Source organism: Amblyraja radiata, chromosome 28, assembly GCF_010909765.2.
Source record: "Amblyraja radiata isolate CabotCenter1 chromosome 28, sAmbRad1.1.pri, whole genome shotgun sequence".
Taxonomy (NCBI): Eukaryota; Metazoa; Chordata; class Chondrichthyes; order Rajiformes; family Rajidae; genus Amblyraja; species Amblyraja radiata.
The window spans coordinates 33,981,078-34,006,511 of NC_045983.1; the positions used below are offsets into that span (position 1 = coordinate 33,981,078).

The 25,434-nt window shown below is 41.9% G+C and overlaps 1 protein-coding gene across 13 annotated transcripts in view; it reads right to left on the reverse strand.

Annotated features, from left to right (window-relative positions):
• myo18a (myosin XVIIIA) overlaps positions 1-25,434 on the reverse strand; it is a 184,390-nt gene that overhangs the window by 155,343 nt on the left and 3,613 nt on the right. For all 13 annotated transcript variants that reach the window (XM_033046271.1, XM_033046267.1, XM_033046266.1 and 10 more), the window contains exon 2: positions 13,793-14,963. In XM_033046271.1, the coding sequence (XP_032902162.1) occupies positions 13,793-14,803 (1,011 nt within the window). In that variant the 5' untranslated portion in view covers positions 14,804-14,963. The remainder of the gene's footprint in view (positions 1-13,792; positions 14,964-25,434) is intronic.

Consider the following 25,434-nt stretch of genomic DNA (forward strand, 5'->3'; position numbering starts at 1 on the left):
TGAGCATCACCGGGCATTATAACATGGCGGCACGGTGATACAGCAGTAAAGTTGCTGTCTTACAGCTCCAGAGACCCGGGTTCGATCCTGACTATGGGTGCTGTACAGAGTTTGTACGTTCTCCTCGTGACCTGCGTGGGTTTTCTCCAGGAGCTCCGGTTTCCTCCCACCCGCCAAAGACATGCAGGTTTGTAGACTAATTAGCTCGGTATAATTGTAAATTGTCCCTAGCGTGTGTAGGATAGTGTTAGTGTGCGGGGATTGCTGGTCGGCGCGGACTTGGTGGGCTGAAGGGCCTGTTTCCACGCTAACTTGTGAACTAAGTACAACTTGTAAACTAAGTTAATGCTGCCAATGCTAATTCTTTTCAGCACTTCGGAGGGCAAGATTCTTCACTTGATTCCACAGTTGAGATGTTATTATAAGAACAATATTGACACAATACTATCAATCCCATAACAAAACTACACATTGGCTAAATACAGCCTTGGGTAATGTTCAGGAATTCTTGAACTCTTACAAGAAAGCAGTGCTTTTTTTGGCTCAGTATGCAAGGTCAACTGAAGTTATCCTTTTGACAGCAGCTTTTTATCGCGGGTCCTTATCTACTGAGACCAAAGGCTGCAGTGTAATATACGGCAAGCCGTGAACTGTGGAGCAAAATGTTCATGGGAATCTGTGTAATTAAACAGTCTCATGTAGGAAGGAACTGCAGATGCTGGTTTAAATCGAAGATAGACACAAAATGCTGGAGTAACTCAGCGGGACAGGCAGCGTCTCTGGAGAGAAGAAATGGGTGACGTTTCGGGTCGAGACCCTTCTTCAGACTTTTTTGCATATCTTTCATTCATTTGTTCTATATTTCTCTACATCACTGTCTCTATCTCTCATTTACCTTTCCCCTGACTCAGCCTGAAGAAGGGTCTGGACCCGAAACGTCACCCATTCCTTCTGTCCAGAGTTACTCTAGCATTTTGTAATTAAACTGTCTCTATTTGCAGCTCTAGTAAGGGCCTCTCTTCTTCTCCTCATTATCCTGACGCACTGGAACTTCCTGTAGCTGCTGTTGACCCATCTCTTGGCACATTCCCGCAGGCAAGGGACAAGGTTTCCTGACGGTTATGTTATGCGGGATACACGGACAATAATTATGAAGAAGACCCATTTTAATGCTATATAACGCATTCCAAAGTTGCGTGGACAACAAAATCTTATTTTGAGTAACGCAATGGCAGAGTCCTGACCTGCTAGGGTTGAAGTAACAGGAGTTAGAAACCAGGGAAAAGGAACATTTTAATTCTCCTAAGATTTAGCCACTGAATCAATGTGGTCTAATTATATTCCTATCACTTATGACCTTATGACAGCCTCTCAGTTATATTGATCAGAAAACCAGTCTGAAGAAGGGTCTCGACCCAAAACGTCACATTTCCTTCTCTCCAGAGATGCTGCCTGTCCCGCTGAGTTACTTCAGCATTTTGAGTCTACCTTCAATTTAAACCAGCATCTGCAGTTCTTTCCTACACAGAAAACCAGTTAAAGCGTGTTTCAGGCACAATGGAATGAAGCTGAGACAAGGAAAATGACTGCGAGCATGATCTTGACATAAATGCAGAGCAATCCAGGAATGCTGCAGTCCTCAAAAATAACATCATATATCTCTTTGGCGCGTGCCTTGCGAAAAACCTTAATCTGCAGAGACAAAGCTGCTGAAACAGGTTGTGAGGAGGCAGAGATTGCCTGGAGCCTTGATGCATGAGCACCCATGGATCCCAATAGCGAGCAGGCATATTTCAAAATGCACAGAAAGTATGAACGGCTTATTAAATCACAGCTACAAATAACATGCATAACAATGAAAATTTCATGCCCACACAAGGGCTTTGGATGAATGACATTAGCGAGTGTCCAGGTATTAATTGAGTGATTGATTGAAAGACACAGCTTGGAACAGAAGGAAACAGAGTCCACGCTGACCAGCGATCGCTCGTTTACACCAGTTGACTCCCGACACACTATGGGAAATTTATACCGAACAATCGACCAACAAACCCGCCCTCACGTCTTTGGGATGTGGGAGGAAATGGAACACTCGGAGTAAACCCACGCAATTACAGGGAGAACGTACAAACTCCACACAGACAACAACTGAGGTGAGGATTGAACTCGGGTCTCTGTGCTACTGTGCTGCCCCAAAGCTAGTGCAGCTCCAGTCGACTCTGATCTCTCATGACGTCAGTGTGGAATTGGCACATTCTCTTTAACATGGGTTTATTTCCTGGTGTGTTAATTTCTTCCCGCAGCCCAACAATGCAAATGACTCCCACTTTAAATGGGTGGCAAGAGAATAAAGGGTTGTTATTTGGCATGTATGAGAGGCAAGATGCAGAAAAATATTGATGCCATTGTTCTGAGGCATAATATAAATGAAGGATAGCTTCCTTCTTTTTGTATGGGCATGTGTTGATGAATAAATATTGGTATCAGTATTGTACATGTACGTACACCATCAGAAATGTATACATTGGGACTTTTCAAATGAACACTAAACTAATTAGAGGGCTTCTCCAGCTCATCAAATGGCAGATTTATGTTCAGCCTTTACATACAAATTGCTTTATATACTTTAGTTTAGATTTAACCTCAGAGACCGAGCGTGGAAACAGGCCCTTCCGCCCAGCGAGTCTGCACCGACTAACACTAACACTACCCTACACACTAGGGACAATTTACAGAAGCCAATTAACCTACAAACTTATATGCCTTTGGCTTGTGAGAGGAACCCTGAGAAGCCCACACGGTCACATAGAGAGAACACACAAACTCGGTACAGCCAGCACCCTTTGTCAGGATCGAGCCGGGTCGTGGTTGGGTGATGATGTGGAGTTGCCTGTTGCTGTGGGACTGCAGGTTACTCCTGCTCTGTGGCAACTTGGTCACAGCCACATTTGTAATTTGCAAACCGTTCAGGTCAGGAAGAGCTTATAAGAATCTAAAGAAACTCAGCGGGTGCAGCAGCATCAATGGAGCGAAGGAAATAGGCAACGTTTTGGGATGAAACGTTGCCTATTTCCTTCGCTCCATAGATGCTGCTGCACCCGCTGAGTTTCTCCAGCACTTTTGTCTACCTTCAATATTCCAGCATCTGCAGTTCCTTCTTAAACAATTATAAGAATGGGACACTGCCGAAAACAGGGGGATGGCCTACACGTTATTATGATATAATACTCAATATTGTAGAATGATAAATACTTGTATAAAAGCCAATGTTAAAATGTGGGTTGATTTTTTTTACAGAAATACATATTAACAATCTTTGTCCAAGGAGGGCGGCACGGTGGCGCAGCGGTAGAGTTGCTGCCACACGGCGCCAAAGACCCAGGTTCATTCCTAAATACGGTGCTGTCTGTACGGAGTTTGTACGTTCTCACTGTGACCGTGTGGGTTTCCTCAGGTTTCCTCACACACTCCAAGGCATACAGGTTAATTAGCATCTGTAAATTGTCCCTAGTGTGTAGGATAGTGTCACTGGTCGGCGCAGACTCGATGGGCAGAAGGGCCTGCTTCCATGATATATCTATAAAGTAAAATCTAAAGTATATAAATCAAATATTGTGAACCATCACCTTAACCATCACCATTCTGAACTGTACAATCATTTATGCCTTTTCAGGTATTTTGCAGCAAATTGGAAATGAAAAAAAGCCTATACAAAATTTAACTGCAAGGAAAAGCATGGCGAATTTTAAGAATTTACTGAAGACAATCGCATACATATTCTATGGCTAGGAATTTGTTACTGTGATATCAAGGATAGATGATGCAAAATGAAGTAATCAAATGTAACAATAGCTTTAAATAAGACCACTAAAAATTCTAAAATCACATTTCAACATGAAAGGACTTTCAGCTCTGAATATTGCTCAGATTACATAAACTGAAACCACAGACAAACCCACATCCTCACTCTGAAAATATATTTACAATTGTCCCTTTCCAAGTTCTCAATAGGACCTTCATAGTTGAAGAATGTATTCATTCTCTTTTAAAGCAGAAATTACATCTTTTCACAAATGTTTCTTGCACAGCACACTGCAAACAAAGAATAATTCTCCAACGTCTGTTCCAAGAAGATATACAAATCGCAGAGTTCAATCCACCAAACCTCTTTCTTCCCCCGTCTACCCACGACTGAGAATCTTAAAATTCATCAATTCATAAATGTCTACCTTGTGAAAATCAGACACAATGGTCACTTCTGCCCAGTAAACAAACATGACAAGTCAACCATTGGTGGGTCGGTCCCATGAGACAGTGAAATTGGAATTCTTATTTATGAAACATCAATTATTATATTCGGCATGAAAGCATTTTAAGGTATGAAGGAAAATGGAAATGTATAAGGGACTGGAGACATTTCCTCCTGAAATAACTCCCGTTACTTTATTTTCACCTGGCCACACGTTAGAGTGTACATTCATCCATCAATGATTGGTAACTTCGTTTTGAGCTTTTCCACAGTATTTAAATGGCAAATAATTAAGCAACGCTTATTTATCTTTAAGGATTCTTTGCCAACATCGGCGTTGAGTTCAATGTTTCACAATTACATTGTCCATTAAACTAGCCTAGGGTAAACCTGCGTCATGCTGCCAAGCCCTGCAAGAATTTTACATACCTCAAAGTTTTATTCTTCTAAACTCAATTGAGTACAGGCCCAAGATGAGAAACAAAAAGCTGGAGTAACTCAGCGGGTCAGGCAGCCTGCTTAATTCCTCCTCATATAAAGATTCCATCATCCCAGGAATCAAATTGGCCCATCTTTGTTACACACCACCTATCTCAATTATGCCTTTCCTTAGATTTGGGGTGTGAGGATGGGCACAATATTCTAGGTTGGTCTTACTCACACCCAACATTATAGCACCAAGATGCCTTCTTTCTTGTATGTAATCCCCTTCTAATAAGATACCAAAGCATCATTGCCTTTATAACAGTTTGCAGTGGCCGCATTTCAGCAATTCATACATTGTTCTTTATCTCTCTACACTATCGGCTATATCTCTCGTTTCCATTTTCCCTGACTAGTCTGAAGAAAGGTCTCGACCCGAAACGTCACCCATTCCTCCGCTCCAGAGATGCTGCCTGTCCCGCTGAGTTACTCCAGCATTTTGGTCTATGAAAGGATACTAAAGTCCCTCAAAAAGAACATTGACATCATGCCATCTGGAAAGGAATTAAAAGTGACATGGATCAGCTAGAAACCGTCAACTGTGCTTCTGGTATGGGATTAAAATGCACATCTGGCCACAACAGCTTTAGGAAGTGCCTCCAACATAAATTAAATAATTTTAAAACGACCTTGATTTGAGAGTTCATTATTTCCCAATTTGTGCTGATTTGATCACTATTTTTGCATTATTAATACACAGACCTCAGTAAATCTACCTCTTTGATGGATCTCGGACCATCCTTGCTCGGACTTTGCCGGCTTTACCTTGCACTAAACGTCATTCCCTTATCGTGTATCTATACACCGTAAATGGATCGATTGGAATCATGTTTAGTCTTTCTTCTGACTGGTTAGCACACAACAAAATCTTTTCACTGTACCTTGGCACATGTGACAATAAGCTAAACTGAACTAAACACTGCTGCTCTACAAGCCACGCTGTTTATGTGCAAACTTGACCCACAAGAACTATTGTGTAGAGAATGCTACTAACTGCTCGTGCAAATGTGATCCAATTAAGCTTTAACCCAATGTTGATCTATAAAACTGCTTAGTGGCCGCTCTGTCTAGAGAAAGCTAACTTTATGCAAGAGATTTGTCATTTACTTGTATTACTATTTTGGATAAAATCATATAAAAATATAAGTTAAAAAATTCTATTTTATGTTCTGCTATATCTACATCTAGACATTTGAAAAGCTAATGAAAATTATTTCTGCTTTTCAGAGTAAGAATTCTTGAATGAGTCATAGTCATACAGCAAGGAAAAGGCCCTTCAGCACAATTCGTTTATGCTGTCTGAGATATAACCATATAACAATTACAGCATGGAAACAGGCCCTACAAGTCCGTGCCGAACACTTATTTTCCCCTAGTCCCATCTACCTTTTGTCTATCTTCGTTAATCCCATTTTGCTGTATTTGGCCCACATCCCTCTATTAGTTTCCTTCATGTCAAATAAGCATGTATCTATCCAAATGCTTTTGAAAGTGCGATTCTACCTGTCTCTAGTACTTCATCTGGCAGCTTGTTCCATATACCCACCGCCCGAAGTGCATCAAACTTGCCACTTAAAACTACATTCAATATTTCCCCTCTCAATTTAAACACATGTCCTCTAGTTTTAGACTCACCTAGAGTTTAAAAAAATGTAATCAACCCTATATCTATGTCCCTCATGTTTGTATAAACCTCTCTAAACCTTTTAACCACTCAGCCCTCTGCACTCTAGTGAGAATAATCCCAGCCTATCCAATCTCTCATTGGAACTAACGCCTTCCAATCCAGGCACAATCCTGGTGAATCTCGAAAGTGTGGACTGATAGCCTCATACTGGAGAAGCTGAGCACATTGCATCGATGTCTGGTCCGAGCCGCATTGGAAAGGTTCTCACCCCAAAACACACTAAATGTTTGTGGAGAAATTTGAGGTCAGTGGCAATGTCAATAATTTCTCCAGGAAAATAGGCGGCAGCAGGATGAATTTGCAATGCCTTGAGAGATATGAAATTCTTTAAAACTTTTTCTCAAACACAAAATGTTATTTCTTGCAAACAAGAGACGAACTCCAAAATCATCTGTTGGGCACTCAGGAAAAAAGCATTTTCAAATGCAATTCATTCTGACAGAATGTTGACTATATTGCACATAGTTCATTGTTCTTTACTTTTCTTCCTTAAATATTTGTTCTAGATTATAAATAAAAGATGCATTACCTCAAGTTTTTGCAATTAGTTATGCAAAGTTACTACAAATTCTGTGCTACAACGGGATCAACCTCAATGATGGTGTTATATTTGTGATCAATAAGGAACCAGATTCATTCCCATGAACTGTTGTTGCCCAAACAGTTCGTAAACCAAAAATGTTGCCGCAGACCAAGTTCTCACACAGCAGTAGAGGCCTCCAGCCCACAACAGCCACCACATACGTTCTGCCGGTCTCAGTGGCGGCAGCAGTGGAGTTGCTGTCGGACACCGCCAGAGACCCGGGTTGGATCCTCACTACGGGTGCTGTCTGTACGGAGTTTGTACGTTCTCCCCGTGACCTGCGTGGGTTTTCTCCGGCATCTCCATTTTCCTCCCACACTCTAAAGACATACAGGTTTGTTGGTTGACTGGCTTTGGTATAAATTGTAAATTATCCCAAATTGTAGGGGAGTGTTAGTGTGCGGGGATCACTGGTCGGCACGGACTCGGTGGGCTGAAGGGCCTGTTTCTGCGCTGTCTCTCCAAACTATACAAAATCCTACTCGGCTGTATGGGCCATACATAAGTGGGGAATTCGTACGATGGGGAGGAGCTAATATCGGTTGACAGTTTGCATGTCAGTTCTGGATGCAATCAAAAAGATACAAACTTTGCATCAATAACAAGCAAAACAACATTAAAAATAATCAAGCAAATGATCAAAGGGTTTGGAATATTAAAAATACCACGAGGTCTTCCAATGAATATAATCTCTTTTCAGAAACCATGTGTTCAGTTGTTTACCATAAAGTTTGAAAAATAAATATATGAAGTATTGTTCAGATTTAGTTTTCATATACTTTACAGGGAATTAAAGCTCTCACCCCAAAACCCAGTAAAAGTGTGTAGAGATTTGAGGTCAGTGGTAATGCCAATACCTTCCTCGGGAACACAGACAGCAGCAAAGTGAATTGGCAATGTCAAACAGGCCGTTCGGCCCAACTTGCCCACACCGACCAACATGTCCCATCTATATTAGTCCCACCTGCCTGTGTTTGGCCCATACCCCTCTAAGACTATCCTATCCAAGTAAAGGGCCTGTCCCACTGTACGAGGTAATTCAAGAGCTCTCCCGAGTTTAAAAAAAAAATCAAACTCGTGGTAAGCACATAGAATGTATGTAGCGGGTACGTCGGAGCTCAGGACGTCTCTTAGCGGCTCGTAACGCTAACGGCAGGTACTCGGGAAACGCGGTAAGCTCGTGAAGATTTTTCAACATGTTCAAAAATGTCCACGAGAGCCCCGAGTACCTATGAGCAGCCATTACCATAATTCTCCGAGTTCGAATTAGGGGAAACTCTTGAATTAGCTCGTACAGTGGGACAGCCCCTTAACTATTTAATGTTTCTTAAACATTGCGATTGTACCTGCCTTAACTATTTCCTCTGGCAGCTTGTTCCATACATCCACCACCCCTTGTGTGGAAAGGTTATCCCTCAGGTTCCTATTAACATGGTGCCCAATACGTAACTCAATTCTTTAAATGTGGCCTCCCCAGCGTCTTAGACAACTGTAACTGCCAACTTCTACGTGCCTCGCTGTTTACCATAAAGTTTGAAAAATATATAAAAAGTATTGTTCAGATTTTGTTTTCATATATTTTACAGGTCTCAAACCAAAACAAATGCAATCTATCCTATTTCTAAGCTGAAAGATCAACAAGTGCTATATATAAACTTTTGAAATGACTGTTAAGTAACACAAAGTATTGCAGGAATTCTGCACTTCCTGTGTAGTGCATCTCACATCTCTACAATCAGCAGCACAGGCTTTACTTGGCAGTCAGCGCTCGATGGGAGGGCAGGGGGACCACAGTGAGGGGGAAGAGCAATGGAGGACCCGGCATAAGGGAGTGAGGGGGAAGAACAACAGAGGAGCCGGCGTGGGGGGGACTGCTGTGGGGGAGGGGGAAGGACAATGGGGAGGGAGGGGGGGTGAGGCGGGAGAACGATGGACAATGGGGACCTGGCGTGCAGGAACCGCTGTGGGGGAGGGGGGGGGGGAAGAAGAAAAAAGGAGGAGTCGCCGTACTTTGTAACTTTGTCAGCACCCTAGGTCGCCATTTATATACCTTGCTTGTGCAAGCAAAGATTTTCACTTTGCCTTGTCACATGTGACAATAAGGTATTCCATTCGGTGGTCATGGTGGCGCAGCGGTAGAGTTGCTGCCTTACAGCGAATGCAGCGCCGGAGACCCGGGTTCCATCCCGGCTACGGGTGCTGTCTGTACGGAGTTTGTACGTTCTCCCCGTGACCTGCGTGACTTTTCTCCAAGATCTTCGGTTTCCTCCCACACTCCAACGACGTACAGATTTGTCGGTTAATTGGCTTGGTAAAATGTAAAAATTGTCCCTCGTGTGTGTAGGATAGTGTTGGTTTGCAGGGATCGCTGGTCAGTGCGGACCCAGTGGGCCGAAGGGCCTGTTTCCATGCTGTATCTCTAAACTAAACTAAACATTCCATTCTTGGAAGTAGTCTTCAAATTGTTTCCTGATAACCCAGTGACAGCATATTTTATGAATACAAAGCCCTGTTTCTGGTCAATGTTCCATGCAAATTTATTTTGTAACTACAATTCAAACTGCAAAATAACTTCTCCAAATAGAATGTGTGAAACCACCTGCCTTAAATAAAAATTCCAAAGATACCAGGGAGGGAAAGATGTTTTCAAAACCGCACTTGGGGCAGGCAGGCAGTTTCCGCACAGAACTGTATCAAGGAGACTTCAAAAAATGTTTGTGTTGTTAATTCCTATTTCACTCTGTGTAATGTTATGTTTAAAAAATATATATAATCCATTCAGAGAGGGATGGTAAAGGAGTGCAGTTTGAGCAAATAACCTGAAGTAATGTTTCTGACAAAACACCTCAAAAAATACAAGGAACAGTCTGTTGCTTTTACAACGAAGCACTATAGCTTTTAGTTTAGTTTAGTTTAGAGATTCAGCGCGGGAACAGGCCCTTCGGCCCACTGAGTCTGTGCCGGCCAGCAATCCCTGCACATTAACACTATCCTACACACACTGGGGACAATTTACTTTTATATCTATTTATGCTAATTAACCTACAAACCTGCACGTCTTTGGAGTGTGGGAGGAAACCGAAGATCTCGGAGAAAACCCAAACAGGTCACGGGGAGAACGCACAAACTCCGTACAGGCAGCACCCGTAGTCGGGCTCGAACCCGGGTCTACAGCGCTGCACGCACTGTAAGGCAGCAACTCTACCACTGTTCCGCCCGTTTATAGTCCAAATATATGGCACTGACCACCTGGAATGTGGTGTGACCTATTGAAGGAAACCATTTCTGAAATCCAAATTACATATAACCATCAGCTGGAACTGGGGCCTCATAAAGTAACAAACTATGTCCCTTTCACCACAGGAATTAAACGGGATCAGCGTCATCACATTTGCGAAAGATTTAGGTATGCCATACATATTACTCGCAGCAGGGAGGAGGAAGAGAACTGGCTTTAAGATGGGCAAACATGAGCTTGAAACAATGTAAAGCAGATGTATGAAATGATTCATTTTGTTGGGATCAGTGAAAAACTATGTCAACTAAATGATATAATTTTGAAGATGCGGGTAACTGAGATCCATGTATATGTTTATATCGTTGAAGACGGTAAGCTGAAGCATGAATCAATCCGTGGTTTTATAAACAGATGCCACTAGACTTTAGGAAGGGTATCGAGGGGGTAGAGACCTAGATGAGTTCCTGGAATGGTACCGGAAATACAAGACTAGTTATTTAGAGTCAGGATTGTTTTCCTTTGAAGGCAGTTAATGGATGTGCAATTAGATTAGATTAGAGATTTGTTACAATAAATAAAAAGACACTGTGTCTGCATGAAGGGCCAGGATCATCAGACATAAACTTAAGTTAATCAACTAATAGTTTGAGATAAGGGCAGATTTTATTTTAATTGCCATGTGTGGAAATCTGGAATGCACTCCCTAAAGGGTGGTGGTACGAACTGGAAAGCAAAGTAGATACATCATTTCAATCCAATCGTGATGTTTCCATAACTAGCCTTTCTGTAACTCTTTCTAAAGCACACAAAAAAACAAATATATTACAAATGTGTATATACAAAGTAACACATTTATTTTTGTGTCAACAGATTAATTTTGCTCGAGTGCCTATTTCAACTTTTTATGAAATCATCAATCATTTCTACTTTCACCACCCCCTTAGAGAACTCCAGATAATACCATTATCATCAAAAACCCTTTCTCACATCCCCTCTGTATTTGCATCTCATGTCCACAACTTAAACCTAGACCAAATACACAAATGACTTGGTCGTAAACGTAAACAGTTTGGGTAGTAGGTTTGCAGATGACAAGATTGCTGGGATCACAGACTGAAAGGCTATCAAAGTATGCAATGGGATATGGATCAGCTACAGAAATGGACAGAGAAATGGCAGATGGGCTTTAATCCGAGCAAATGTGAGTTGTTGCACTTTGGCAGGTCAAGTGTAAGGTGAAAATATGACCCCTTAACAGCATTGATGACAGAGGGATCTTGAGGTCCAAGTCCATAATTCCCTGAAAGTGGCAACGCTAGTAGATAGAGTGGCAAAGAAGGCATTTAGCAGGCTTGCTATCAGAGGTCAGGGCATCAAGTGTAAAAGTCAGGAAGTCATGATATGATGCAGCTTTATAGGACTTTGATCAGACTGCATTTGGAGCATTGCGTGCAGTTCTGGTCACCCCATTACAGGAAAGATATAGGGCTTTGGACAGGATGCAAAGGTTTCCCAGAATGATGCTGGATTAGTCAATGTTAGCCACAGGGAGCAATTGGACAGACTTGGATTGTTTTTCCTGGAAAGCCAGAGGTTGCGGGAGAACGTGATTGAAGTATATGAAATTATCAAAGTCAGAATGACAAAATTAAATACTAGAGGACATAGCTTTAAGGTGAGAGGGGCAATGTTTAAAGATGTGCGGGGCTAGTTTGTTTTTTCACACAGAGGGTGGTGAACGCCTGGAATAAGTCATGTCATAAGTGATAGGAGTAGAATTAGAGCATTCGGCGCATCATGCCTACTCCGCCATTTAATCATGGCTGATCTATCTCTCCCTCCTAACCCCATTCTCCTGCCTTCTCCCCATAACTCCTGACATTGCCTCTGCAGCCTCGACGACTTTCACAAGCAATGCTCTAATGCATCCAGGTGACTTATTTAGGCAGAAATTCATGCGTGAAAACATTTAAAATTTTAAACAAGGTTTGGCATTAGATGGTTTCCAGCGAAACTGAAAATTCTATCGTTTTGAGGATAATGTCTATTCAAATTATTCAGCACAAAACAAAATTGTATACACATCACATTATTTTGAAGTTTCTGGCCTTAATTGATTACATTTATACCTCACGCTGCCTCGGCAAGGACAGCAGCATAATCAAGGACGAGTCACACCCTGGCCACTCCCTTTTCTCCCCTCTCCCATTGGGCAAAAGGTACAGAAGTGTGAAAACGCACATTCAGGGACAGATTCAGGGACAGTTTCTTCCCGGCTATTATCAGGCAACTGAATCATCCTACCACAACCAGAGAGCAGTGCTGAACTACTATCTACCTCATTGGTGATCCTCGGACTATCCTTGATCAGACTTTGCTGGCTTTATCTGGCACTAAACGTTATTCCCTTATCATGTATCTATACACTGTAAATGGATCAATTGTGACCATGTATTGTCTTTCTGCTGACTGGTTAGCAAGCAACAAAAGCTTTTCACTGTACCTCGGTACACGTAACAATAAACTAAACTGAACTAATTTTATACCAGTTTTTAAACCAGTGAAATTGTAGGAGATATAAGATGAGGTGGAGTTGTTATAAACTGCTGCTTATGAGCCGTTATGAACCGAAATGTATTTGATGCACATCTCATGGGATCAACAAATGAATATGAAAGACCAAGGAAATCCATGCACCAGAGTGTATTCAGTCTTTTGTGCAGACATTTGGATCAAGTCCGAGCATCTCTGGATACGTCAATATCACACAAATGCAGAATCCAGGTGTACAAAGAATCAGTGTCCCTAGCCCTATTGTATACCATGCCAGCTTTTATTTACGACTTTAATTAAAAAGTATACTTGGTCTCCTGTAAAACAAGCTCTCCATTTACTACGGCATGATGGCCCATCAGCAACTTCACTCCAATTTTAATTTTAAACATCCAAAGTAAATTAACAAAGTAAATTTAAATATGACAGTATCATGAAAGTCAATTAAAATTTGAGGATATAAACACAGAGGTGCAACAAGGATAATATAATATGTTACTTATGATTAACTTTCAATAACTATTGTATTGCTGCTTTTTTTCCTTTCATTTTGCTTTATTCAGTTATGCTATTCGAAGAATGCTGGTTAAAAACACGTCACATCTTTAAAGATTCTATGAAGTGCTCCAGCATTAATTGAAATGCAAACATTTTTAATGCTTTTGTGATTAGCTACAGCAAAAAAAAAAGTCACAAATATACATGCCCAGCAAGTTGTTATGAACGCCACAATTTATGGAGCCATTTGCTTTTATAATGTGCACATTTGCAACTTTTGAAGATCCATACCATAAAAAACAGAAAGTTTAATATAATCCCACTGCACAATGAGAAATGGTAATGGTTCAGTAATGGAATGCCAGAAATATGTCAATAGCTTTTAGCAGAATCTTTGATTTGATAAGATGAAAGAAGTAAAAAGCCCTTCAGTGATTTGGACAATAGTTTCAAGGATGTAGACGGGATAAAAGCAAGAGCTACATCTGGTTTAGTACTTACACTAAAAGCATCTCGACGAATCCCTTTGTGGGTTCGCAGCCAAGATCGACTGAGTTCGTTCAACTCGGGGATCGGCTGCACTTTCAATCTCACGGTGTCTCCAGACTGACGGATCATCTCCACTATCTCGTCCCGTGATATATTTTCAACGTTTTTACCGTTAATTTCCACCAGTCTGTCGCCAGGCACCAGGCCCAAGGCCAGGTCTTTGGTGCCAGCTCCAGGCTCTGCAAAATGAACCATCCTGCGGTACACTTGTCCATCGGGGCCCCTGTCCAGCATGGTGGTTCTCCGCAAAGAGAAACCAAAGTCTCCCGTGTTTCTTCTCTGCAGGACGAGTTCTCGAGGCTCTGTCGGCAAAGGTGGTACCACGGGGGGCAATCTCAAATCAGCAGCAAAGATTTTATCTACAACCTCAGGAAGGTGAATATCGGGACCTTCCATTAACGTTGCACTTGATGGATTTCCTGGCATTTCTTCCAGGTACTCAAGAAGTAGGTTTTCATTCCTCATCTCGACCTGCGGTGAAGGAGTCGCAGAGTTTTCCGATGGAGTTGATATTTCTGACGTCGTTTCTTCTCGATTCTTGTGTGAAAAAGAGAATCTTTTAACTAACTGGACTGAATTCTGTTTAGCCAGAGAGCCAAATAAAGCTGCTCGCTGTAGTACCGATCCCTTCAAACTGCTGTCATCTATTTTGAGGTCATCACTAGAACTGGCCGTACTCAACTGTTCAGAATCAAAAATCATGCTTCCCCGATTACTAACTGAGTCTGAATCAATGTCAGTGAGATTGAGATCAGAACTGCTGGCCACTTTTATTGGGATTGGGGCAGAGATTTCCAGTTTGGTCTTCGATTCCCGCTTTGAAGATCGACTCAAATTAAAGAGTCCTCTACGAAGACCAACTTCCTCGAGGCTTTTCAATTCCGATGCAGACATTTTCTCCCGCTTTTCCTTTTTGTCTTTCTTTTCCTTTTTGTCTTTGTCTTTTTTAATTAGGTTAAACATGTTTAAAAAGTTCACTTTGGGGCGCCAATTATTAAGAGAATGGGGAAAAGGTAATTTAACAAAGATGGGGTCTTTATCTTAAAAGGTACAACTGAAAATCAGAGAGAGAGCAACGTTTCTTTGTGATCAGGTGTGGCCGACCGGTTAGGATGTCGTGTATCTGAAATGACATCAAAATAATAGTTACAATAGAAATACAAACATATTTAGGAATAGTACAGTTGGTGTTGTGTATCTGAGATGACATAGAAATCATTGTTTTAGTTTACTTCAGAGATACAGCGCAGAAACAGGCCCTTTGGCCCACCGAGTCCGCCCCTACCAACGATCCCCGCACATTAACACACACTAGGAACAATTTTTTTAACATTTATACAAAGCCAATTATAACCTACAAATCTGTACGTGGGAGTAAACCGAAGATCTCGGTGAAAACCCACACAGTAACGGAAAGAACGTACAAGCTCCGTACAGTCCGCACTCGTAGTCGGGATCGAACTGGGGTCTCTGGTGCTGTAAGTGATGTAAGCCAGCAACTCTACCTCTGCGTCACCACACTCGCTTACACAAGGGAGAGTATGAACAATACAGCTCCAATATTGGGGTCAAGGAAAGAGCGTTTACGTCACGGCCCTGTTTCCACCAATCTTTCCACCACCACGCACAAGAAGCGACAAGACAGATGCCATTGTATGCAGATGCCGAGAGCTTGTGTGTGGACTCGATAAGAAGAAGAAGTTCCAATATTCACATTCACAAAGTGGCATTTCTTTAATTATTAGGAAATATCTACTGCAATCCATATGATCCCAATTAAGGATAGGAAAATAGTTAAAATAACAAAATGATCATAATATATTTAATATGTATTAACTTGCTAAAGAACTAGGAATGTTGGTAGGCTTGCCCAACGGTAGAGCTGCTGCCTCATAGTGCCAGAGACCCAGGTTTGATCCTGACTACGGTACAGAGTTTGCATGTTCTCCCTGTGACCACGTGGGTTTCCTCTGGGTTCTCCGGTTTCCTCCCACATTCCAAAGATATGCTAATTTGTAGGTTAATTGGCTTCTGTAAATTTCTCTAGTGTGTAGGATAGAGCTAGTGTATGGGTGGTCGAGGGCCGGCATGTACTCGGTGGGCCAATGGGCCTATTTCCATGCTGTATCTCTAAACTAAACTAAGCCAAATAAATGTAGTATACTGGCTAATCAATGCAGAACTGTCATGAACCATCCAAACATCAACACCAACTCTGCATTACATTAACTGATCCCAGGAAGAATACTGGTAATAATGTGACAAGAGCTATGAGATTACTGTGCTGTAGCAAGTGCAGTAATGTCATGAAACAGCATTTCCCTCCCTTCCTTCGTCTGGCCTTTGGATAACTACAGGCTTACAGGCAAAAAGATTCAGAACTATTCCCCAAACTGACATAGAGATGGACCAATTATGGGTGGACAGCAACTGCTGGCTGTAACATCTACAATAGTTAGTGAGCGGCCACGGTGGCACAGCGGTAGAGTTGCTGCCTTACAGCGCTTGCAGCACCAGAGACCCGGGTTCGATCCCGACTACGGGTGCTGTCTGTACGGAGTTTTTACTAGCCTATTCAACCTCTGCCTATAACTCAAGCTTGCAACCCCAGGTAACATCCCGGTGAATCTCTTCTGTGACCGCATGGGTTTTCTCCGAGATCTTCGGTTTCCTCCCACACTCCATAGGTTAATTGGCTTGGTGTATCTCCCGTGTGTCTGTAGGATCGTGTTAATGTGCGGGGATCGCTGGTCAGCGCAGACTCAGTGGGCCTAAGACCCTGTTTCCGCTCTGTATCTCTAAACTAAACTAAAGTAAATGGATGAAATAATATTTATCCAAATGCTATCCCTTAGCATTGGGTGGGAGATATCTAACTAAAAAGAGCACCACTGTCCTGTTATAAACAAAGAATTGAGCAGTTTAGTTTATTGTCACGTGTACCGAGGTACAGTGAAAGGGTTTTGCGTGGTAAATACTGGTAAGCATTGTTGTTAAATATCCACAGTGGCATTTAGTTTATTATTGTCACGTGTACCGATACCTGATATCCAAATGATGTGAGGTTATACACTCATAAATTGACACAGCTATACACCAGGGAAACCGCCCCTTCAGCCCACTATGTCCATGTCCTTCCCAGGTTGGCATCCCGGGCTAGTCCCATTTGCCTGCATTTGGCCCATTGCCCTTTAAACCCTTCCTATCCATATATCTGTTCAAATGTCTTTTAAAGATCATAATTGTATCCGCATCTAGAGCTTCCTTTGGCACCTCATTCCACAGACGGACTATAGCCTCTGAGTGAAACCATTACCCCCGAGGTTCCTCTAATTTCCCTTCTCACCTTAAGCATATATGCCCTCTGGTTTTAGAATCCTCTACTCTGGGAAAAAGACTGGGAGCATTCACTTTATCCATTTCCCTTTTGATCTCGTACACATCAATAAAGTCACCCCTCAGCCTCCTGCACTCCAAAGGAAAAGGTCTCAGCCTATTCAACCTCTGCCTATAACTCAAGCTTGCAACCCCAGGTAATATCCTAGTGAATCTCTTCTGCACCCTTTCCAACTTAATGACATCCTTCCTCTGGCTCGGTGACCAAAACTGCATAATGTACTCGCCAACGACTTGTCCAGCTGCAACATGATGTCCCAACACTTGTACTCAACACCTTTCCCAATGAAGACAAACGTGCCAAATGCCTTCTTCACCACCCTGTCCACCTGACTCGCCACTGCTAGCAAACCATGCACCTCTACTCACAAATCTCTCTGTTCTGCAACACTCTCCCGGGCTCCACCATATACTACAAGTCTTGCCCTGGTTTGACGTAGAAAGTGCAACACCTCACACTTATCAAGAGTTAAATTCCATTTGCAATTCCTTGACCCACTTTCTTTGTTCTTAATATTATATATGGATTAAATCTTTAATCCTATTTTCATAATATTTATTTGAATGATTTGTTTACTTAATTATCACCAAGTCATCATCCAGCAACAACATCTGAAAACCTTGACAATAGATTTATAAATCCAAAATGCAAGTACTGTATTACTCCAGCACAATGCAAATAGTGCCAATCACGATTCACTAAAATGCAGACTTCTGTAATTTGAGATTATGTGAACAATGCCTTTGGGAGCTTAAAGTTGTAACTCATTGACCCACAATTTATGGAACAATTAGGAAGTTTTATATTGTTAGTATTATACACTGGGGGAAAGTCCATTCCCAACTATTTCAGAGTAAAATTCTACGCAGGTATGAAGAATATATTGTGATGGGTGATGACGCAAGCAAACTAAAATATTCTTCTCTTGAGACTACTGCACTAAAAGTTAGCAATATATTGTACAACTTGAAAAACAGAAGCAAAATAAAGCCTGATTTTAACAATAGTCTGACTTTATTACAGAAATAAAATCCCTGTAGCCATTTTGCACAGGATAATACACAAATTGGGACATCAATACCGAACAAGTCAAAAGACCTACAACATTGAAATTATCTACCTTACATTTCTGCAAGTTTAAGTTTCATGCAGTTTAAGAGATTATGGCTACAGCCAAATTGGAAGGCAAGATATATACTTCACACTCAAAGTATAACAACTTTTAAATTTTGTTTAGTTTACTTTAGTTTAGTTTAGAGATAGAGCATGGAAACAGGCCCTTTGGCCCACCGAGTCCACACCAACCAGCAATCCCCGCACACTAACACTATCCTACACATGCTGGGGACAATTTAACATTTATACCAAGCTAATTCGTCTACAAACCTGTACGTCTTTAGAGTGTGGGACGAAGCCAAAGATCTCTGCGAAAACCCACGGTCACGGGGAGAACGTACAAACTCCGTACAGACAGCACCCGTAGTCAGGATCAAACCCGGGTCTGTGGCGCTGTGAGGCAGCAAATTTACCGCTGCGCCACCATGCTGCCCTAAAGAAATTGCTCCTCATCTGTTTTCTAAAGGTAATTTAAACTTTAATTCTGAGGCTATGGGCTCTGGTCCTAGACTCTCCCACTAGTAGAAACATCCTCTCCACATTCACTCTATCCAAGCCTTTCACTATTCGGTACGTTTAACATGCACTCAGTACCGAACTAAGCATTGGCGGAGCTGAGGATCGAACTGTTTGCAATACTTTCACCCCTTGTCTGGTTGACAGTCTGAATTATCAAAGAGTTTGCCCCGGAGTAAAGCCACGCAGGTCACGGGGAGAACGTACAAACTCCATACAGACAGCCCCCGTAGTCAGGATCGAACCCGGGTCTTTGGGTTCTTTCATCTTTTATGCACCAGCATTATTACTACATCAGTGGCCATCTCACAGCAATTTTGCTACCTTGTCCTTCTACAATATATTCACATTTTCAGCACAGATGCCCAATAAATACAAACATTATCTGAGGTAGCATGCTATTGGACTCCACTTCTGGTTTCTGCCGACAAAGATGTATGGCAGTCCAATGGTTGTTCTGCCAATATTGGGACATATCCACACACAGAATAACATTGTTCTATTTAGGTAACAATTAAGTCATCAAAACAGTTGAAGCTATGGGTTCTTAATATATACAAATCAGTTTTACACCATTAGTAGTAAACTCAGAAATCAGTATATTTAATTGAGTAGCTTCCATAAACAGTCTGTTTAAGAAAGAACTGCAGATGCTGGAAATGGAAGGTAGACAAAAATCCTGGAGAAACTCAGCGGGTGAGGCAAGGCTCTCTGAGGAAGGGTCTCGACCCGAAACTTCACCCGTTCCTTCTCTCCAGAGATGCTGCCTGTCCCGCTGAGTTACTCCAGCATTTTGTGTCTACCTAGTGCTTCGAGAGGTTGGTTATGAAGCAGATCAACTCCTACCTTCGCAAGGACCTAGACCCACTACAATTTGCCTACTGCCACAATAGATCAACAGGGGATGCGATCTCGCTGGCTCTCCACTCTGCACTGGACCACTTGGATAATAGGAAGGAATAAATCAGGCTGTTGTTCATCAACTACAGCTTGGCGTTCAACGCCTTCATCCTCTCCAAACGTGTTATCAGTCTCAGCAGGGAACTGAATCCTTGCCCATCTCCCTGCAACTGGATCCTTGTTTTCCTCTTTGGCAGAGCACAACAGTACGAATTGGCAACAACACTTCCTCCTCAATAACAAACCGCACCGGAGAACTTTAGAGCTCAGTTCTCTACTTGCTCTATAACCATGACTGCGTAGCCTGACACAGTTCCAACGCCTTCTTTAAATACGCCGATGATATCACTGTTGTTGGACGAACAATGGGTAATGATGAATCCGAGTGTAGGAGAATGAAAAAAAAAATGAATACATTGCCACAGAGGGCTGCAGAGGCCGTCAGTGGATATTTTTAAGGCAGAGATAGACAAATCCTTCATTAGAGTGGATGTCATGGGTTATGGGGAAAAGGCAGGAAAATGGGATTAGGAGGCAGAGATCAGCCATGATTGACTGGTATATGACTGGCATATGACTGTCATATGCTGAGAGAATGGAGCGACTGTCATATGCTGAGAGAATGGAGCAGCTGGGCTTGTACACTCTGGAGTTTACAAGGATGAGAGTGGATCTCATTGAAACATATATGATTGTTAAGGGTTTAGCCACGCTAGAGGCAGGAAACATGTTCCCGATGTTGGGGGAGTCCAGAACCAGGGGCCACAGTTTAAGAATAAGGAGTAAGCCATTTAGAACGGAGACGAGGAAACACTTTTTCTCACAGAGAGTGGTGAGTCTGTGGAATTCTCTGCCTCAGATGGCGGTGGAGGCCGGTTCTCTGGATACTTTCAAGAGAGAGCTAGATAGGGCTCTTAAAGATAGCGGAGTCAGGGGATTATGGGGAGAAGGCAGGAACGGGATACTGATTGGGGATGATCAGCCATGATCACATTGAATGGCGGTGCTGGCTCGAATGGCCTACTCCTGCACCTATTGTCTATTGTCTATTGATTGAATGACAGAGTAGTCTCAATGAGCCGAATGGCATAATTCTATTCCTATAACTTGTGAACTTGCGAATAGTGCCAGAACAACAATCTTGCTCTCATCATCAGCAAGACCATGGTGCTGATTGTTTAGAAGGGGAAAGCCAAGGATTCACAAATGTTTCTTCATCGACGTGTTGAAGAGAGTCAACAACTTCAGGTTCCTGGGCAAGTTCTCTGAAGATCTGTCCTGGGCCAAGAACAGTGACGTAATCGTAACGAAAGCCTATCGAAACCCTCACTTTCTTAGAAGATTGAGGGGATTCGGAATGTCGATGAATACTCTCTTGAAGTTCCACAGGTGTACGCTAGAGAACATATTCTCTGGTTGCATCACGGCCTGGTTCGGCAACTCAAACACCCAGCAGCGAAGGGGATTGTAGAGAGTGGTGGACACTGCCTGGTTCATCACAGCTATTTACCACCTCACCATTGAGAGGATCTATTGGAGGTGCTGTCTGAAAAAGGCAGTCTGTATCATCAAATACCCACACCACTCTAGCCATGCTCTCATTTCATTCCTGCCACCAGGAAGATGGTATAGGAGACTTAAAACTGTGACCACCAGGTACAAGAATACTTCCTCCCAACAATCATCAGGCTGTTGAAAACTTCACAATACGAACCTCAACTATGAACTGTCTTTGGTTGCACTAAGGACTTTGGGGGGGGGGGGGTATTTCTGCACTAGTGTTGGGGTTATTAATTTATTGAACCTTTGTTTATTTTCTGCATTATCTGTATATTTTATTTAAACCTGATAGCAAGTAAGAATTTCATTGTTCTAGTTCAGTACGTCAATTAAACTCTTGATTCTTGAGCAAACTTCCAGATAAAATGATGAGCATCTACCATTTTCTAACAATAGGTGCAGGAGTAGGCCATTTGGCCCTTTGAGCCAGCACCGCCATTCAATGTGATCATGGCTGATCATCCCCAATCAGTACCCCGTTCCTGCCTTCTCCCCATATCCCCTGACTCTTTAAGAGCCCTATCTAGCTCTCTCTTGAAAGTATCCAGAGAACCGGCCTCCACCGCCCTCTGAGGCAGAGAATTCCACAGACTTACAACTCTCTATGAGAAAAAGTGTTTCCTCGCCTCCGTTCTAAATGGCTTACCCCTTATTCTTAAACTGTGGCCCCTTGTTCTGGACTCCCCCAACATCAGGAACATGTTTTCTGCCTCTAGCATGTCTAAACCCTTAATAATCTTATATGTTTCAATAAGATACCCTCTCATCCTTCTAAATTCCGGTGTATACAAGCCCAGCCGCTCCATTCTTTCAGCATATGACAGTCCCGCCATCCCGGGAATTAACCTTGTAAACCTGCGCTGCACTCCCTCAACAGCAAGAACAAAATGAGATTTCCAACCCAACCAAGTATCATAACTTCTCATCTATGATTATTGCAAATCAGAAACATCTTTGCACATACCATGAGTCTACTCCCAGTCGAATTATAATTAGTAATTAGATTCTCATTAGAATTGCTTATTTAGGAACTAAAATAACTGCACTCTGTTGAGGCCTTTATTGAAGATCTTGTGTGAAGCTTCAACTCACAAGTAGTCTTAAACATTTACTTTTCCATTCTAACCTCAAATCTGCTGCAGAGAAAGATGTGCTTGAGTTCCAAGTAACTCAGCTGTCAACATTCTCTTCACAACATATGGACCATCAATATATTGTGCCAACACATCATACTCAAGTCCCTGAAACAACTTGAATCCCAACACTGTTTAACATTAAGGCTAACAATAACAAACTTGCTATGCGCATAAATAACAATTGATATCAGTTGTGCATGAAATATTGCTGCTGCTTTATAAGCAGTAGTTAAGTTACTAATGTCCCACAGTAAAGCATGTCCAACTTTAAATGTTCTGAGGAAAACAATAATATATCCTGACATTTGCAATCACCCCCAGATTCGTTTTCTACCCACCATGAAGAATAAAATACACCGAAAATCTGGGATGTGTTCATTTTTTCCTTAATTAAATGACCTACTATGAGCACTGTACAAAGAAAAATATGTACTCCCCCTTTCTCATTAAAGTGGAATGTCATTTCTAACTATGTGTAAGAAGGAACTGCATTTACTGGTTTAAACCAAAGATAGACATAAAAAGCTGGAGTAACTCAGCAGGACAGGCAGCATCTCTGGAGAGAAGGAATGGGTGACGATTCGGGTCGAGTCTGAAGAAGGGTCTCGACCCGAAACGTCACCCATTCCTTCTCTCCAGAGATGCTGCCTGTCCCGCTGAGTTACTCCAGCTGTTGGTGTCTATCGTCATTTCTAACTATTTATAAGGACGTCTATCATGACAAAGTTTTAACAGTATTCGCCAATTTTGTAATACATTGCCACAGAGGGCTGTGGAGGCTGTCAGTGGATATTTTTAAGGCAGAGATAGACAAATCCTTGATTAGAATGGATGTCATGGGTTATGGGGAAAAGGCAGGAAAATGGGATTAGTAGGCAGAGATCAGCCATGATTGAATGGCAGAGTAGACTCGATGGGCCGAATGGCCTAATTGAAGAATTTAAGATCTCAACATTATATTGTTAACAATTAAGAACTCTTGTTCTAAGGTACGAGAAGCTTCACAAAATTAAGTACCCAACTACACATTACAACATTATTTTGGGACAATAACTTTGTTGGAACCAACAGCAATCAAGCCTTAGTGTTTTCTGCGTTATTAGACATTGATGAATAATAACATTATTAATTCAATCCCTGTGAACAGAACATTTAATATGTAATAAATCTTTAGCAGGTTGAGGTTGAGTTTATTATGGTCACATGCTTTGTGAAACAGCAAACAAGGTTTTTTTTTCACATGCTATCCAAACAGATCAGATATACCATAGAAGGTAGACAAAAATGCTGGAGAAACTCAGCGGGTGAGGCAGCATCTATGGGGCGAAGGAAAAAGGCGACGTTTCGGGTCGAGATCCTTCGTCACCTATTCCTTCGACCCGAACCGTCACCTATTCCTTCGCTCCATAGATGCTGCCTCACCCGCTGGGTTTCTCCAGCATTTTTGTCTACCTTCGATTTTCCTGCATCTGCAGTTCCTTCTTAAACAGATATACCACAGATATAATCAGGTTAAATACAATAGGTAAAGCAAATGGGAAGATACAGAGTGCAGAATATAGTTCTCAGCATTGTTGCATTCTTATTGATACAAGTTCATGAACTGTTTAAAATAAATTTCAAATAACTGACCAAACTGGTAAAACATGTATCGTCCAAAAAGTAAATAGATGGGAAAAATATTGATGCGACTGGTTATTTATCTACAATCTACAGAGGAAAAATATATTAAATAAACTATTTTTATATGGAAAATTTGAGAGATGGATCCAAGACAATGCCAGCATTTAACACTACTTTCTGTAGTTGGTAAAGGTTAAATCAAAGACCCACACCACCCTGGCCACACACATTTCACTCCTGCCATCGGGAAGCAGGAACAGGAGCCTGAAACTGTAACGTTCAGGAACAGCTTCTTTCCCACAGCCATTTGGCTATTAAACACTACAACCTCAAATAAGCTCTGAATTACATGTTATTATTGCACTTGGTTTTTCTTTTGCGTGTACACATATGTGTGCGTGTTTGTATGTGGAGATAAATATAAATATATATATGATCTATATATATGTGATTTGTGAGTATGTGTATATATATACACACACACTGAACCTTTTTTTCCTCTTGCGTTTATTATATTGTTTAGAGTGTACTGTGTTTACATATTCTGTTGTGCTGCAGCAAGTAAGAATTTAATTGTTCTATCTGGGACATATCTTGACTCTCTCTCTGACTTAATCTAGATTTTCAATTTCACTGAGAAAATAATTATAGATATTTTAAAAAATCAAAGTGCTTGATAAAGAGGTAGCATAGATTTTTAATATCAAGTCAATTTTTAGAATGAATTGGCGTGAAAAAAAGTGCACGCCCTGATTCATCTCCCACCGTGTGAATTATCTTGTGGTTACACCTCTCTCCGTCTGTTCACACCTCTCCTCTCTGGATTAACACAATGGTCCACTGCTTTAAGCGCTGTTTTATAGCAGCACCTCTCTCACTCTCTCTCTGCCTCCATCCGCAGCGCTGACCGCGACTCAGCCCGTCGGCGAACCCCTCTCGTACATGAACAGTCTGAAGAAGGGTCTCGACCAGAAACGTCACCCATTCCTTCTCTACAGTGTTTACTACAAAAAGTAGTAAACACTGCCCAGTCCATCATCGGCTCTGACCTTCCTTCCATCGAGGGGATTTATCGCAGTCGCTGCCTCAAAAAGGCTGGCAGTATCATCAAAGACCCACACCATCCTGGCCACACACTCATCTCCGTGCTACCTTCAGGTAGAAGGTACAGGAGCCTGAAGACTGCAACAACCAGGTTCAGGAACAGCTACTTCCCCACAGCCATCAGGCTATTAAACCTGGCTCGGACAAAACTCTGATTATTAATTACCACTTTCTGCTATTTGCACTTTATCAGTTTATTTATTCATGTGTGTATATATTTATATCATGGTATATGGACACAT